The sequence below is a fragment of the Protopterus annectens genome, chromosome 1.part0 (assembly GCF_019279795.1).
Source record: "Protopterus annectens isolate FY-2018-M chromosome 1.part0, PAN1.0, whole genome shotgun sequence".
Taxonomy (NCBI): Eukaryota; Metazoa; Chordata; order Ceratodontiformes; family Protopteridae; genus Protopterus; species Protopterus annectens.
In genome coordinates this window covers 1,767,027,738-1,767,044,135 of record NC_056725.1, presented here as the reverse complement: position 1 = coordinate 1,767,044,135, position 16,398 = coordinate 1,767,027,738, and the positions used below count along the sequence as shown (strand labels likewise).

The 16,398-nt window shown below is 43.2% G+C and overlaps 1 protein-coding gene across 2 annotated transcripts in view; it reads left to right on the top strand.

The window, feature by feature from the left end:
• The window catches only part of PCMT1 (protein-L-isoaspartate (D-aspartate) O-methyltransferase), a gene marked incomplete at its 3' end in the record, with an annotated part of 730,767 nt that overhangs the window by 240,962 nt on the left and 473,407 nt on the right, over positions 1 to 16,398 (top strand). For both annotated transcript variants that reach the window (XM_044069289.1, XM_044069297.1), the window contains 1 exon segment: positions 4,079 to 4,110. In XM_044069289.1, coding sequence (XP_043925224.1) covers positions 4,079 to 4,110 — 32 coding nt within the window.

Genomic DNA, 16,398 nt, shown 5'->3' with positions numbered 1-16,398 from the left:
AGGAGGTGCTTGCCCTGATCAAGGCACTCAATTCTCCGAACCATCTTTGGTCCCTGGGACTTTTTCAAGTAATTGCAGACAATACTCCAAGTCATGTTAGTACATCAGTATGCAAGTGAAAAGACAGGTCTTACCCCTTTGCAGACTGCTCATGTTAGCTTGGTATATAGCTTCACAGCACAGTCTTGCTCTGCAAGCATCCTACATTCCATCAGAGCAAAATTGTGTGGCACACAAGCTGAGCAGGACCAGGGTAGACCCTCACAATTGAGGAACCTAGAGCAGGGTGTCTTCAAAGTTTTAATTTATTTGTGGGGAGTTCTTCAAGTTGGACCTATTTCTCTCTGCTCTGAACTATCAACTGTCAAGATCCTTTTCCAGGACTCCATGCAGGAAAGCTTAGCACACTGATGCCTTTTCTTTTCCTTGGATGGGAATGTTCCTGTATGCTTTCTCTACCCTTTCCACTAACATCCAGAGTACTTCCGAATATTCAGGAGGAGTCCATCAAGATCATTGTGGTGACTTCCCTTCTGAACCAGGCAACCATGGTTCTCCCTTCTTTTGGAAATGACCAGAGGTAGTTAACATGAACTCTCGTGTAGTAGATGTACTCGCACAAGAACAGGGGTGTTTGATACGCACTGTCATTAATCCACTTCAGTTGCCTGCTTAGATGATAGGATCTTAATACCTTTTTGGCATCTGTTTAGTGAGGAGATGTAGCAGATACTAATAAAAACAAGAAAACCTGCTACTGGAAAATCATGCGTTAGCAAATGGAAAAGGTTTTCTAGTTGGTGCCAACAACACAACCAGCACCCATTCAGGGCTAGTTGTTCTCTGATTTTACAGTATTACTGTGAGTTGCTATGCTGTGGCCATTCTTACTCATATTGGCCATTTCAGCACATCTGCCCATGGATCATTCTCTTTAATTGTAGTCTTAAGTCAAATTGTTTTTGAAATGGGTTTTGCATAATAGCTTCCATGAAAATCAGTGGCTCCTCCTGTGGGATCTTATGTTAAGTCAATACTCTCATTGTTAGTAGGGGCAGGGCTTGTTAGAGAACTAATTCTCCTCTTGTATGCAAAGTGGTAAGAATTTACTTTAAGCCAAACTATCCAGCTTCTGTTTTTTTTTTTTTTTTTTTTTTTTTTTTCTGGAACCTAAAATTGAAGGAGAAAGGATACTCTATAACTTGGATGTCCGCAGACAATTCCGGTACTATCTTGGCAGAACTAAATCTTTCAGATCAACTTTTCATTTCTTATGAAAAGGGACAGCCTGTGTCAAAATGGACTATTTCCAAATGGTTTTCTAAGGCTGATATTTCAAGCGGGTTCTAGGCCCACTCTACCAGGGCCTTGGCTTCATGGAAATGTTTGAATTCTAGAAGTATTGAAGAAGCTGTTAATTGGTCCTTTGTACGTACTTTTGCAAGGCAGTAAAAGCTTGATTCGTTTTCTAGGTCCAGATCAGGCTTTGCTAGGGCCATTCTCCAGGGGCTCCTGGACTCTTCTCACCTCCCAAATAGTTGGCTGTATGGGTAGATTACCCTGGCAAAAGCTACTTCAGCAGTGATCAGTATGATAAACGTGGTACAGTTGCTTATTTAAACTTGCCATAACAGTAGATATTTGATTACTGCTGCAGTAGCTGCTCCCTCCCTCTATCCCCATTTGTTTTTTTGTTTTTGTTTGCTTTATGTGGACTCTTCTTCCAGCTTGCAAGAAAACATTGAAGGGCTTTGTTCGCAAACTTATCCTTTAGTCAGCTCAGTTCAAGCCGCCATCTGTTTGGGTATGTGAAGCTTTGAAATCTGGCTGGGTGTTATATCCTTGGCTGGATATAACCCATATCACTAAGGCTACTGCAGCAGTGATCATTCATACATCTGCCTTTATGGTAAGTTTGCTTACACAGCTGTACTTTTTTTCATGGGAATAAGGACACTTCTGAAACTCTGGCCTGGAAAATACCATGTATGGTTGGTAAGCTAGTTAAAATGAAATGTCTGTTAAAATTACCTTGGACATAGTTGCGTTTTCCTGTCTAAAGTTTCAAATTTTTGCCTAATTTGAATGTGAAGGTCTGAGAACAGCATGAGCTGCCTACATGGTTGGATGACCATTGTGGGGTAGAATTAAACAATTGGTAGTGTTAAAAGTAAGAATATCCTTTTTGTTTTGATGAGTTAATGAAATACTTTTCTCCGCTGTGTGCTAAGTAAAGACATACAAATTGATTAACTGTGTGCAGATTCTAAAATTTATTTTCAGACACAACAGATTATAGATATATTTACAAAATCTTATGCAAAACCGTTTGGCTTCTCAAAGGGGGTGACAAGTTTTCCTGACATCCAGGTAATCTCGCATACTGGAATCAAATTAGATTATATTGAAAAAGAACTGTGGAAACTGCATCTAAAAGCACAGGGAGGAGACTGAATTAGTATCTGTTATTCACTAGTCATATAAATTTGGGGAGATTCCTCAAGATTGGAGACATGTGCTTATTAAACCTGTCTTTAAGGGAAAGGGAGTAGGACAAACAAACCCAAAGTCTTCTAGATCCTTGAGTCTACTTTCATGTTGTGAAAAAATGATGGAGAAGGTAATATTGGGTAAGTTAGTGTTGGAACTGGATAGGTTGGATGCATATGTTAAAAATAGATCTATTACCATCTGTAACATAATGTTCTATAACAATATATTGACAGCTATGAATGAAAAATTGTCCTGTGATGTAATTTATATAGGTTTAACTTCAGCATTTGACAGGGTCATACACAAAACACTGATCAGTAAATTAGAACAACTAGGTGTGATGTACTCGTGATAAAATGGATAGCTACATGGCTTGCAAATAGGGCATGGCAAGTGTCCTACAGCAACTAGTCGGGTAACATTTTGTTAGTCAGGGTGTCCTACACAGCTCTGTCCTAGGCCCTTGTTTATGTTGTCTTCCAGACCTATCTTTGTCATCGGAGGTGTTCTATAGTCTATATGCAGATGACTGAAATTCGGTGAACTGATTACATGTATTAGAGATAAAGGCATGTCTGCAAAATAACTTGACTAAATTGACCATTTGGGCACAGGAGAATATGCTGATTTAAATGCATCATAAACTAAGTATATGAGGTTTGGGAGACATCGACTGAAATGTGAATATTTAATACAGCACACAATGATTGGAACTGTAGACTCCTTGTGGACCTGGTTATATGGGTAGATCTAGCTAGGGGTTTTTCTAATCGTATAGCAACCAGTTGGTTAATGATAGTAGAACTATAGGTTGTATAAAATGATTTATAAAGTCTAGTAAATCAGAAATGAAGAAGTCATTGTTAGTTACATTAGACCCAAAGTTGAGTATGGAACAACAATATGGAAGCCTTATAAGAAAACAAGCATGAGTAAACTGGCTAGGGTACAGCTGAAATATACGAACTGCATTCATGGATGTGAAAAATTAAGTTTTTATAAAACACTAAAATAACAATGTGTACAGTCTCTAGATATCTAAGAGGAGATTTTATTCAGATATGTAGAACATTTAGAGATGGCTACCTTTTGGAATGTTTGGGGTTATCAAATAGTAGAGAATCAGATAACCTATGTAGAAGACTCTCTAGGAATGAGAAATGCACTAGTTGGTTCTCTGAGAGAACAGCTGATGCATGGAACAAACTAGTTTAGATATTTGAGAACAACCTGGACACTTTTATAGGAACAAGTGTTTTGGTATATTGGCAAGCTAGAAGGGCATTAATGTTTGTGCTTGAAATATTTGTATTTGTATTTATATATGTAAGATGACTGCATTATTCAGCTGCACTTTGCCTAGTGTCCTGGCTAGAATTTTTCCAGGTTTAAAAATGATCATTGGTTTTAAAGGATGTACCTAGTCAGCAATTGAAATCAGTAGTAAATAAATGAATTTGCAGAATTTAGTATTGCACATAGAATTATGAGGTCAGTCTTAATCTTGCAGTTAAATCATATTTGTTCAGAAGCCTGTGTTGATTTATTCAGTTTTTTTCTAATGTTTATCTTTTGGTGTTTTCAGGTTTCCAAGCAACAATAAGTGCACCACATATGGTAAGTTTAATTTGCTGTTTTCTAAAGACTAACAGTGCACAAACATCGCAAATGTGATTTTAACAAAATGAATTATTGAATTTTCCTGTTGGGTACTTTTTGTATTTTTAGTATAATACAAAGAGTTTTGTAATAAGACATCCATGTTGGTTTGTTTATTTCCACAGTTAAGATGTATGGCTCCTGGAATGTGATACAGGCTACTTTATGAATATGTGCGCTCACATGCACAAGCACTCATGAACAGCTCTTTCTTGATTATTGTGATGCCTGATAAAAAGTTCAGTCTCTGTAACAGTAGAGCTGATGTTGGTAAACCTTAACGGCAGCTTGGTATGTAAAACGTTCCCAGGATTCATCAATTGCTCCTCTACCCCACATCTTCAGATCTCTTGCTGTACAAATGGTGTACAGCACTACGAAGCAGACCTGGGCTGCCAATTGTTTGCTGAAGTTTTTTTATTTTTTTTTTATTTTTTATTTTTGCAACTGTAAAGGGGCGCTCCTTTTGATTCAGACTTTCACTTTGCCAGGGTAAGATATAGGGCTGTTCTTGGGCCATCCTTTTAGTGTTACAGTGGGCATTGCGACCCTCTGCATAGGTGTGGATCTTGCCTCCAGGGTGTGGAATGTGTACTTGAACCCCGAGTTCTGCATCTTGGCTGTCGATGCTGATTTTCAGCAATGGTTTGGTGTTTGTGACTGGCAAGGAGGTCTTTGTCCAAAGTTAACTTCAGAGTTTGCTGCTGGCACTGACCTCACTATGGAGTCATGTGTAGTTGTAGAAAACCTTTCAACATCTTGCTGTGGTCAGTATCAAATACTTGGTACCGAGGTGACTTTTCAGAATCAGGCTGCTTGGCAGTCATGGGATTTTCAGTCAGAAAACAGACTTTCCACTACTGTTACCTGTGGGAACTATTTTTGTTTTGGCTCCCTCTTTGTAGTACATTCCCACAGCCAGCAACTGTGCCTTGAATCCATGCTTAGAACAGTATGGAGTTTAGTTTTGGCTTAATGTATTTATTTCTGTACAGGGCTGACAACCCCCCCCCCCCCGTTTTTTTTTCTCAGCTGCTTCTTTCCTCGCTTTTTATGATCCGTATACTACCTTGTTTTCTACCAAGTTCTTTGTCCCTCTCATGGTGGAATATAAGGGCTAAAAATAAGCTTGTCAGTGCATTCATATTCTACATGAGTGCTACTGTACACAATATTGCTTTCCCTTGCCATTTTGCTGACAGGTTTCCCTACAGAGTTTTGCCAGGACCTGTGTAACCCGGCATACCCTACAGTTATTCAAAATAACTCTGTGTCCTGCCATGTATGGAGGATGGAGCTGTTCTTCAACTGGGTGGTTACTAGTTGTCTGCCTGTAGCCCAAATCCTGACATAGTCTACATGGGTTCATAGGTTCATAGGTTTATACTAGGCTATCTGCCCTAAGGCATTTATAAGCCTAGCCCAAAGTTTTGTGGCTTACGCCACCCCTTATGTTAAATATTGTGCCCATTAGTTTGTTTTGCCTCTGTCAGCAGTGACACAGAGATGATTCCCGGGGTAAACCTACGATCTCCCATCCACCGGTCAAGATTTCTCTTGAACAGAGCCAGCGAGGTGCTCTGCCTCACATGGACCGAGATTTTATTCCACAGCATAGGGAGTCTCTGAGTGACAAATCTATCCCTCCAGCATGTCTTATTTATATCCGTGCTAAGGTTTAAGTCGCTTGCTCTAGTGGATCTGGTAGATTTGGATTTTTTGAGGTGGAGCATGTCCATTAATTCCGGGTTGGACATGGCCTTGTATGTCAGGCACAGGTCACCTCTGAGCAGACAGTATGCGACTGAATAGAGCTGGAGTTTCTTCAGTCTGGCAGCATATGACAGATTTTGGAATCCCTTTATCCTTTTGGTGAGGAACTTTTGGGGTCTCTCCAATTGCTGCAGGTGTCTGGTGAGATACATCCCGAATGGGGCATTGTACTCTATCATTGGTCTGATAAGTGAAGAGTACAGGGGAACAATGACCTCACTTGATCTGGATGTGAATCCCTTCATGATCAGGTGGGCAATGTAGAAGGTCTTTCTAACCACTTTAGCAATGTGAGTGTCAAAAGAAAGGCCACTGTCAACCTGGGTCCCCAGGTCCCTGATAACCTCTTCTGTGCTTAGTGGATTGCCACCTATATGGTAGCTTGGGGTTACCTTGTTTTTCCCGAAGGGTATGACTATACATTTTTTGGCATTTAACTTCAGGCCATGGCTCTGGCACCAGCTATCAGTTTTTGTGAGACCCCACTGAAGGATATCTGTGTCCGATGTACTTTCCACTATGGCGCCCAGTTTGCAGTCATCTGCAAACTTTGTCAGCCATAGTCCTCCTATGTTTGCCTGTACTTCTGAGAAGTAGATGCCGAACAACAGGGGCCAAGGACTGAGCCCTGTGGGACACCACTTGTGACTGGCTTGGAGTCTGACATGGTGCCAGCAACTCTGACCCTGTGGGTTCTGTCCTTTAGCCAGTTAGCAACCCATCTTGTGACATATGGGTTTACATTTAAGCTGGTAAGTTTCTCTATAATACCTGAGTGGGGTATTGTGTCGAAAGCTTTTGCAAGGTCAAGGTAGGCTGTATGGACTGCCTTTCCCTCATCAATGGCCTTGGTGACTGTTTCGAAGAAGTCGACCAAGTTCAGAAGGCATGATCTGCCCTTGACAAAGCCAAACTGGGTCGGGTCCAATGTCTGCAAGTCCTCTATGTCTTTGTTTGAGTTCCATTATGATCCTCTCCATAGCTTTGCAGACCAGGCTTGTTAAGCTTATGGGGCGGTAATTACCAGGGTCCGTAGAGGCACCGCCTTTGTGGAGTGGGACCACAGTTGCCGTACGCCACTCCTTGGGCACGTATCCTGTGGTAAGGCTAAGATTAAACAGCTGCCTTATGTGCGGGTTTAGTTCCTCATTGAGTTCGTGTAGCACACAGCCGGGGACACCATCCGTCCCATTGATGCTGTGTTTTTAGCTTTAGAGAGAGCAGCTTTTACCTGCACATTTGAGATGTCTGGGAGGCTACACTCCGCTGGGATAGTTATCTCTCCTTTTGTCTGCTGCATGGGGGTGAAGTTTGCACTGAACCTGTCCGCCAGTATGTTGGCAATGTCTGTGGGTTCAGTGATTTTTGTATCATTTTGGACTAATTCTGAGCATATCTGGGAGATTCCACCCAGGTTTCTAACATAGCTGAAGAAGGCCTTATGATTGTCTTTTGAATCTATGGCAATTTTTCTCTCAAAGTTGGCCTTGGATGATTTTATGAGTGCTCGTATTTTTTTACTAATAATGATCAAGGGTGTCTTCTCTTTTATGATTTTGCTCTATCATGTAACAGCTTTCTCCTCTTATTGTAAAGTTTGTTTATGGCTGGGGTCCACCAGACTGGACGTTTGCCCTTGGTGGAAAGAGTCTTGGTTTTATTAGGGATTGCCTGATCCATGCAGTCCTGGAGGTGTTCAGAGAAGGCATTTGTAAGGGCTTCCGCAGCTTGGGTTGTGGTTTCCACTGGCTCGGGGCCTTGAAGGATACCACACCAGTCTTGAGTAGTGTGAAGTTTGCTTTAGAGAAGTTCTTCACTGTGGTCTTTTTGTTTGGGGTGGGGCGGGATGTGAATTTCCAGTGAGATTAGTTTATGATCTGATCTCACCAATGAGGGATATACTTCGTGTGGAGCATTTTGTCCCCATGTTTGTGATGATGAGATCTAGTATATTTTCTCCTCTTGTGGGAACGGTGACTAGTTGTTCCATGGCATTTGAATTTATGAACTCCAGGAACCTTTGGGCTAAAAAGTTGGGGCTTGAGTAATGTTCCCAGTCTATATTCGGGTAGTTGAAGTCACCCAATATAATGGTGTTTGGAGATACATTTATACCCTCCAGTGTCTTCAGGAAGGCTGTGTGGGGTTCCTGAGTTTGAGAGGGTGGCCTGTAGCATGCTACAAATTGTAGAGCAGTTTTGCCTATGGTTAATTGCACCTGGATGGTTTCCGATTTTTCGTGCGTTGCCACCAACCTGGAGGTGTGGGTATCCTTGATGAATATGGATACACCCCCTCCTTTTGTGGTGTGGTCCGGGTTTTGGGGCCGGAACGCATGATATGAGGTAAAACCTGATAGTGCCGGGGTGCTCTCAGGAGCCTTGAACCAGGTTTCAGTTATAGCACAGACATCGATGTTCTCCATACGGTTATTACTCTTTAACTTATGACCTTTCCTTGCTACCGTGCAGGCAAAGATCCATACTTGGTTTTTGCTCAGGGTTTATAGCTTGCCACTATTTTTAGTTTTCCATAAACTTTTGCCTTTCTTGTTGTCCTGTATAGAGGATCGGTCTGTTTTTGCAAGTGGGTAAGTCCTACTTGTACCTGCCTTTTCAGTCTTCTGATATTGTTCAGTTTGTTTGAGAACTGTTGACTTCTTTGCTGTACTGAATGGGGTGGGGTCCATCTGTAGAGCTCTTCTTAAAATCCCTATTTTTGTTTCTTGTATCATGTATGACGTAGACAATCATACGTTGCATAAATAAAAAACCTTATTGACATTTTAGTTGCAAATATTATACATCACTTATTTATCCAGTCATCAATCAAACATTACATAGATCATTCAAATCTTGCCTTATTTTGCACCGTGTTCCAAATGTCTTTTGGTTTGTTACATTTTTACCTTTTCCCTCTTTAGTTATTTGCTTCCTGTACTTTGGTTCCTTTGCCAGTTTACTCCAGTAAATAATTGACCCCCTCTTGCCTGTTTTCTGTACCCTTAATTGCAGTCATCCTTGCCAACAAAATCTCCTTTCTTCATTGTTCATAGGTAATGAATATAATAGTCTGTATGGCTGCTGCTGCTAAGGATCTGCATCCAAAATCCAACTTTGTCCTATTTCTTGAATTTCTCTTCTGCTTCATAATCATCCCTTTCGACTTTGAACTACAGCTTTCTGCTTGTGTTATGTATATGTGCCTTAAATGTGTAACCCTAAAATATCCCAGTAGGACAAGGTGGTTTAGGATTGTATGAGCTGAAGCAAGGATCAGCTTATCCCACTTGACCCTTGCCCACTTCCGCTCCCAGATAAATTCTTTCCACTCTATTAATTTGCCATCCACAATGTCTCCAGTGGTTGATAAAAATATGTCTGACACGTATATAAAACCAAAAGGACTAATACCCTTTTTACCGCTTGTGTATTGCTATCCATATCCATAAACAAGACTTTCCAGTTTCTCTTGGGTTCATAGGCTGGTACTAGGCTATTGGCCCTAGGGTCTATACAAGCCTAGCCATAACAATTCACTGGCTATTTCTTCCCACAGTATTTAATTCCCTAGACTCCTATGTAGCAGGGTGACTGACTTGATCCCCGGGGTAAATTTCCTATCTCCCATCCAGTTGTCAAGGTTCCTTTTGAAGAGGGCCAAAGAGGCTCTCTGCTTGACATGTATGGGCAGTCTATTCCAGAGTATGGGGAGTCTCTGGGTCAGGAACCTATCCCTCCAGTATGTTTTGTTCATTGTGATGACAAAGTTTAGGTCCCTGGAGCATGTAGCTCTGATGGATTGGGATTTCTTTAAGTGTAGCATGTCCAACAGCGCTGGGTTTGACCTGGCCTTCTATGTTGAGCAGAGATCGCCTCTGAGTAGATATGCGACAGAGTATAGCTGGAGTTTTTTTTTAGTCTGTCAGTATATGGCATCTGCTTTAGGCCTGTGATTCTTTTAGTGAGGTGTTTCTACGGTCTTTCCAGTTTTTGCAGATGTCTTGTGAGGTACATACCAAACTGGGCATTGTACTCTGGGTCTAATGAGGGATAAGTACAGTGGGGCAACAACCTTTTTTCTGGATGAAAAGCCCTTTGTGATGAAATGTGCCACATACAAGGATTTTGAGACTGTTGTGGCGATGTGGTTATCGAAGGTGAGACCACTGTCCACCTATGTTCCCAAGTGTCTTATCACACTTTCAGTGTTTAGTGTACTGCCACCTATGTGGTAATTCATGGGTACATGTTTTTCCCAAAGGGCATAAATGTACACTTCTTGGCATTGAGCTTGAGCCCATGGCTCTGGCACCAAACTTCTGTTTCTGTAAGGCCCTTTTGTAGAATATCTACATCATTTGGGGATTTAGTAATGGCGCCCAGTTTGCAGTCATCTGTGAACTTTGTTAGCCAAAGTCCCTCACTGTTCTGTACTTCAGAGAGGTCCCAGGACTGAACCTTGAGGTACTCCACTTGTCTGGAGCTGGATTTGGAGTTGGCTACTTTTACAGTGTGGGTTCTGTCAGTAATCCAGGTGAGAACCCATTGAGTGAAGTAGGGATTTATGCCCAGCTTAGTAAGTTTATCTATGATTCCAGAGTGTGGGATGGTGTCGAAGGCCTTGGAGAGGTCCAAATAGGCTGTGTGGACTGCCTTACTCTCGTCCACGGCTCTAGAGACTGATTCGAAGAAGTCAATCAGGTTCAGGAGACACGATTAGCCCTTCACAAACCCCAAACTGGGTGGGGTCCAGTGTTTGTAGGTTGCCAATGTCTTTAACAAGTTCCATGATAATACGTTCCATGGCCTTGCAGATCAGGCTTGTCAGACTGATGGGACAGTAGTTCCCAGGATCCAAGGTGGATCCCACCTTGTGGAATGGGATAACTGTAGCTGTGTGCCACTCGGTGGGCACGAAGCCCGAGGTGAGGCTATGATTAAACATGACACTTGGGTGAGGTGCCAGTTCATATTGTAGTTCATGTAGTACACAGCCCAGCATGTGGTCTTGTCCCATGGATGCTGTATTCTTAGCTTTGGAGAGTGCAGTTTCTACCTGTGTGGCCGTGATTACCGGAATTTGGGAATCTTTCTGTATTGAGATGGGCCCTTTAGGGGTGAGAGGGGGGTGAAGTTGGCACTGAATCGATCTGTCAGGATATTGGCAATGTCCTTAGGATCAGTATATATAATGCCATTCTGTTGCAGCTCAGAGCAGTTATGAGCATTGCCATTTAGATTCTTGACATCGCTGTAGGATGCCTTGTGGTGGTCTTTGGAATCTTTGGCAATTTTATTTTTGTAACTAGCTTTGGAGGATTTTATGAGGGATCTTCGCTTCTTACTGAGGCTTGTGAGGGAGTTTTTGCATCCTGGATTTTCCTCTTTTTCTGCAACAGTTTCTTCCTTTCATTGTATAGTTCATGACAGGGGACCACCAGATTGGCTTCCTTTTTTTGGAGAACATCTTTGTTCTATTTGGGATGCCACGATTCATGCACGAGTGGATGTGCTCGTACAGTGCTTTAGTGTAGGATTCGGCAGTCAAACTTTCAGTTCCTGTCTGCATGGGTGTCATGAAGTTGGTCACTTATGACTTGAGTAGGATGAAGTTGGCCTTGGAGGAGAATTTTACGGATATTTCCTTACTGGGGGTGGGATGTGGATGTCAAAGGTGATTAGCTTATGGTCAGACCTAATCAAGGGGGTTGACCACTGGTGTGGAGCATCGATTTCCCATGTTGGTAATGAACCAGGTCCAGGATATTGGAGCCCTTGGTGGGACTTTGGATTAGTTGATCCAGGGCATTGGAATTTATGAATTCCAAGAACCGTTGGGCAAAGATGTTGGTACACAAGTAGTTTTCCCAGTTAATGGCAGGGTAGTTGAAATCGCCCATTATTAGGGTGTTTGGTTGTATTTTAATATTTTCCAATATGTTTAGAAAGGTGTAGTGAGAATCTTGGGGCATGGTGGGGGATCTGTAGCAAGCTACAATTGCAGTCTTACCTAGTGTTAGTTGCACCTGGAGAATTTTGGATGCATTGTGTTGGGCAACTAGCCTGAAAGTGTGAATATCCTTGGTGAATATGGATACTTCTCCACCTTTAGTGTTTTGATTCTGGTTTGGTGGCTGAAAAGTGTGGCAAGAGTTGTAGCCTAGTATTGCAGGGGTGATCTCTGGAGCCTTGAACCAGGTCTCAGTTACTGCACAGATATTTGTGTTTTCCATTTTTAGGACTGTCTTGAGAGAGTGCATTTTGAGGTTTAGACTAGCATAGAGTAGCATTACCTTCAGATTTTGGATACTTGTACTTGTTACGGTGGTGCTTTTGTCCTTTGAGCCTTGCCTAAAAAAGGCACTGTAGGGGTAGCAAGAGCCTTAGCCAATAACCTGAATCCCAGGGGCGATATGAGCAGACCATCTCTGTCAGAGCATCATGGTTTGTCGATCATGTTGTCCCAGGCAGGCAGATACTGGATCCCATTGAATGACACCAGAAGCTTAGCCAGTTGTTGAAGTCGGTCATTTTGTCCTTATGTGGTATCATTCTAGGTGAAGGCAGGATGCCACCTCAGGGCTAGGGTCATACCTGCCTGGGCCACATGATCCGAGAGCTCTCCATGTGTCTTCATGTAGTCCAGAGAGGTACTTCTCAAGTCATTCACTCCAACATGGACAATGACCAAGTCGTAGTTGTTCTTGTTATGGAGTGACTTGAGTGCAAGCTTTATGTGGTGGATCCTGGCACCAGACAGGCAGCTGACTGTAATTTTCTCCTTGTTCAGCCTGGTGAGTGGGACATCAGTGTGCCTGACTGTAGAGTCGCCCATGACTAAAGTGTTGGGTACGTTGTCTTGCCTTAGGGGCTGTTGTTGGATGGCACACTGGTGTTGAGCTATGTGATACTTTGGTTGTGATTGGTGTTTGTTTGTGTTTCAACTTCAGAGGTCCTTGTTTCTTGGGCAGGTTCATGTTAGGGGCCTCCGCATATGTGGGTTTAGTGTTGTGTGGGTGTTGGTAGTGTGGGTTTTGAAGGGCTATGTGTTGCTTGAGGTGTAGTGCAGGTGTTAACCTTCTCTTGATTGTCTAGCACAATCTTGGCTGGAGAGAGCTTTGCTTCAAGTTTGGCTATGTAAGTGAATCTCTCACAGGTTGTAGTGTTGGGTGTTGGGAGGTGAGGGTTGTCTGTGTACATGAGGCAATTGCTGCATTGCTCCAGTATGCCCAGATTCACCAGGTGGACAAGAAAATCACTGGAAGCTGACCCCTTGGACATGCCTGGTTAGATGCTTTTTGTAAAGTACAAGAGCTGTTTTCCCTTACCTTGGCAAGGTACTTTGCAGTTATAGGCTGTTGAGTGCCTACGATTAATTTCTCCTTATTAACCAGGAGAGTTGAGTGCTTGGATCAGTTTAAGGCTTCCTAATGCTTTCCAGCAGGTTATAGAGCAAGTGCTAGTTACAGGGACTCCAACCAGAAAGAGTCGGGAATCAATGCACTCTACTCCAGCTCTCACCCAGAATCAGAATATAAGCACAGATTCCAAGCTGTCACCTATAAAGCAGTTAAGCTTTCTGGTGATCAGCAGTCTCCAGGAAATAATGTAACTGCACTCCTTTTCTCAACAGGAGAAAACCGAGGCACTAATCCCAAGATGGCTCCTGAGAGGCAGAATGTGGGCTCTCCAGTAACTGGTGGCATTGCAATAGATGCTTAAAGGTAAGATGAAAAAAATGGTTTATCCTATCTGCACCTGTATATCTTTTGTTTAGTCGCTTCCCAGATATTTTTAGCTGTCATAACAGAATCCCTTTTAATCCATACTCCTAAACACTTCATTTTATCAAATCCCCATAAAAATGGGTTTTGTTGAACAAGTTCGTGTGGGTACCTAATTTGCAGCTATAGCCTTTGATCTGATGTCATTTCCATTCTTCAGCCTGTGGGTTCGGATCTGATCTGACTTGACAGCTTTCCATAGCTTTAGGATCCGGTTTTCGAGCTGTTCCCTTACCCATAATACCTTAGATCTCATTTGCTGCTCATTGAAGACCGACTAGGATTGCAAGTCTCTCAAGCTCCTTGTGGGTTTAGTGAGTTTTTTGTTTTCTTTTTTCAGAGTTTCTTTCTGTCAAAAGTTTCTCTCCTTTTACTACTCTTCCTTACCCTCTGACTACTATTTAAAAAAAAACAAACAAAAAAAGCTTTTATTTAACATTTGTTTACCGGAAAGTCCGACTTGGAATGGAGCCAATTTTCAGCGGAGGCAGGGGGAGAAACAATCCAGTCACATGTCTTAGAAACGTGGGAGAAAACCGGAACATCCAAAGGAAACCCACACGAATGTAGCAAGGACATGTAGACTCCGCACAGAAGGCACTCCAGCCAAGAATCGAACCAGAGAACCTCTTGCTGTGAGGCGACAACGCTACCGCTGCACTGTCCAAGCTTTTATTAGTTTTAAGTCTTTTCTGTATGCGAGTACTACTTGGTACATTAGTTGGTATTTTCTTTTATCATTCTTCCTTCATTTCTTTTCTAAAATATGTATTACTTGCTTAAAATAGCCAGTATGTCTGACAAACCAGCTGGTTTCAAAAAATGCACTCCTGTGGGCATAAGATTCCTCAGTCTGATGCCCACAGGGAGTGCGTCTATTGTCTTGGCTTGGTGCACCTGGAATCACTATGCCCTATTTGTGCTAGGTTTAACTAGCATGCCCTTAGTGACGCAACCACATTTTAAAGGAACTTTTTCCATCTCCTGCTTCTTCTGTAGGCACCTTTTCTTCAGGGGCTCAAAGCGTTCCCTGGACAAGACAGCTTCTCAAACCACCAAACCTCCTAAAAAGGTCCCCAGACCATTGGATCCTAAGTATTCGGATCCAGCTCGTTAGGAGACCTCTCCTTTCTCAGTCCCTTGCTACATGTTTTTCATTGGAGCCAGTCTCTCCGAGACTCAGATTGCCGTTTCTCCAACAATCACCTAAAAGGACTTCCAAACCTCCTCCTTACCTCATCTATCAGGTCTTCCTGCAGTCTTTCGGAAGCGGAGGTCAATAGAATGATGAGGAAATTTCGCGGGACACATTTCCAGATGAGAATGTTGCCAGCTTCATCCCTCAGTTTCTGTGAGCCGCCGTTCTGCCTTTGTCCCAGTTGCTCCTTCTCCAGTCTGACCAACCGCTTAAGAGTCCTCTGATCAGAAGGCCCTGAGAGTTGAGACGTCAGATCTGAAAGTACCTGTTACTTCAGCTCTGACCCAGATTTGCTCGTCTTGGCTCTGAGCACATTGAAGCAGGATGGCTCTCTGAGCCAGAACCTTGCTGTCAGATCCGAAGGATTGACTTTGACTCTGAAGCTTTCTGAGCTGACTCTTCCCCTTGGAGCTTCTGCATTTGACAGCTTGTCGCAGACTCCCCGCTCTGAGTGGGGGACACAAGGGACTCTGGTGGGGGGTGCACAGTGGTTGCCTGCTCCTGGAACTTCAGCTTTGGAGGGATTGCCTTTGACATCCCTCTGCCCTTTCCACCTTTGAGGTGGTGGAGGGGGATTTCTGTCTGCCCAGGAAAACCAGACTCTCAATTCCTTGGGACTGTGTCCCACCTCCTTGGATCCTGTGCCTGAGTCCTGTCTTCTACCACATTCAGGACAGCCAACCCAGATGAGCTTCCATTCTGTTCCGCCTTCAGAGCTCCTTATCTCTTAGATCCCTTTCCAGAACATCCCACTCACGTGGTTTCTCATAAGAGCAAATGCAACAGGAAGCACTTGGATTCTCCCTACGAGTCCATCACAGAGGACATAGATTTTGATGAGGGGGAAGGGTCCCCAAGAAGTCCACCTGAAAACGTCTCATTTGGAGATATTCTTGAAATCCTTTGCTAGAAAGGTGGCTTAACTGCCCCACCCCTTCCCAGGAGGAATTGGTTTTTTGAAAGCTTTTTGGTCTGCCCCATTTACATCTCGGGTGTCCCCCACCTGCAGATGACCTCATTGATCTCGTCTCTTGCAGGGCATGGAAGGAGCTGGATGCTGTGGAACTCCTCCTGAAGTGCCCTGACAAAATCCTTGGCACTCCTGCAGACAGACCACACTGGCATTGAGTGTCCCCATAGATGCCATGGGGGTTGCAGCAGGCACCAAGGAGGAGCTAGCTGTGCAAAGCTCCACTGTCCATTCCCCTACCAGGGAGTCTATGGCTTTAGACAGGTTTGGTAAGTGGGTTACACTTAAATGACCTTTGCATTGCGATCGCTGAACTACCTGGCACACTTCACCAGACTACAGAAGGACATAGTCAAGGAACTCACTAGCTGTGCCCCAGGGTCCATGTCTGTTGAGGAGCAGAAAACCATTACTTACAGTATGGCCACCCTACAGTCTGTATTAAATGTTCATGAGGTTAATCTTGCGTGCTGCAGAGGATTTTTCAAGGGCTGCCAATTCTGGTATTACCGTAAGGCA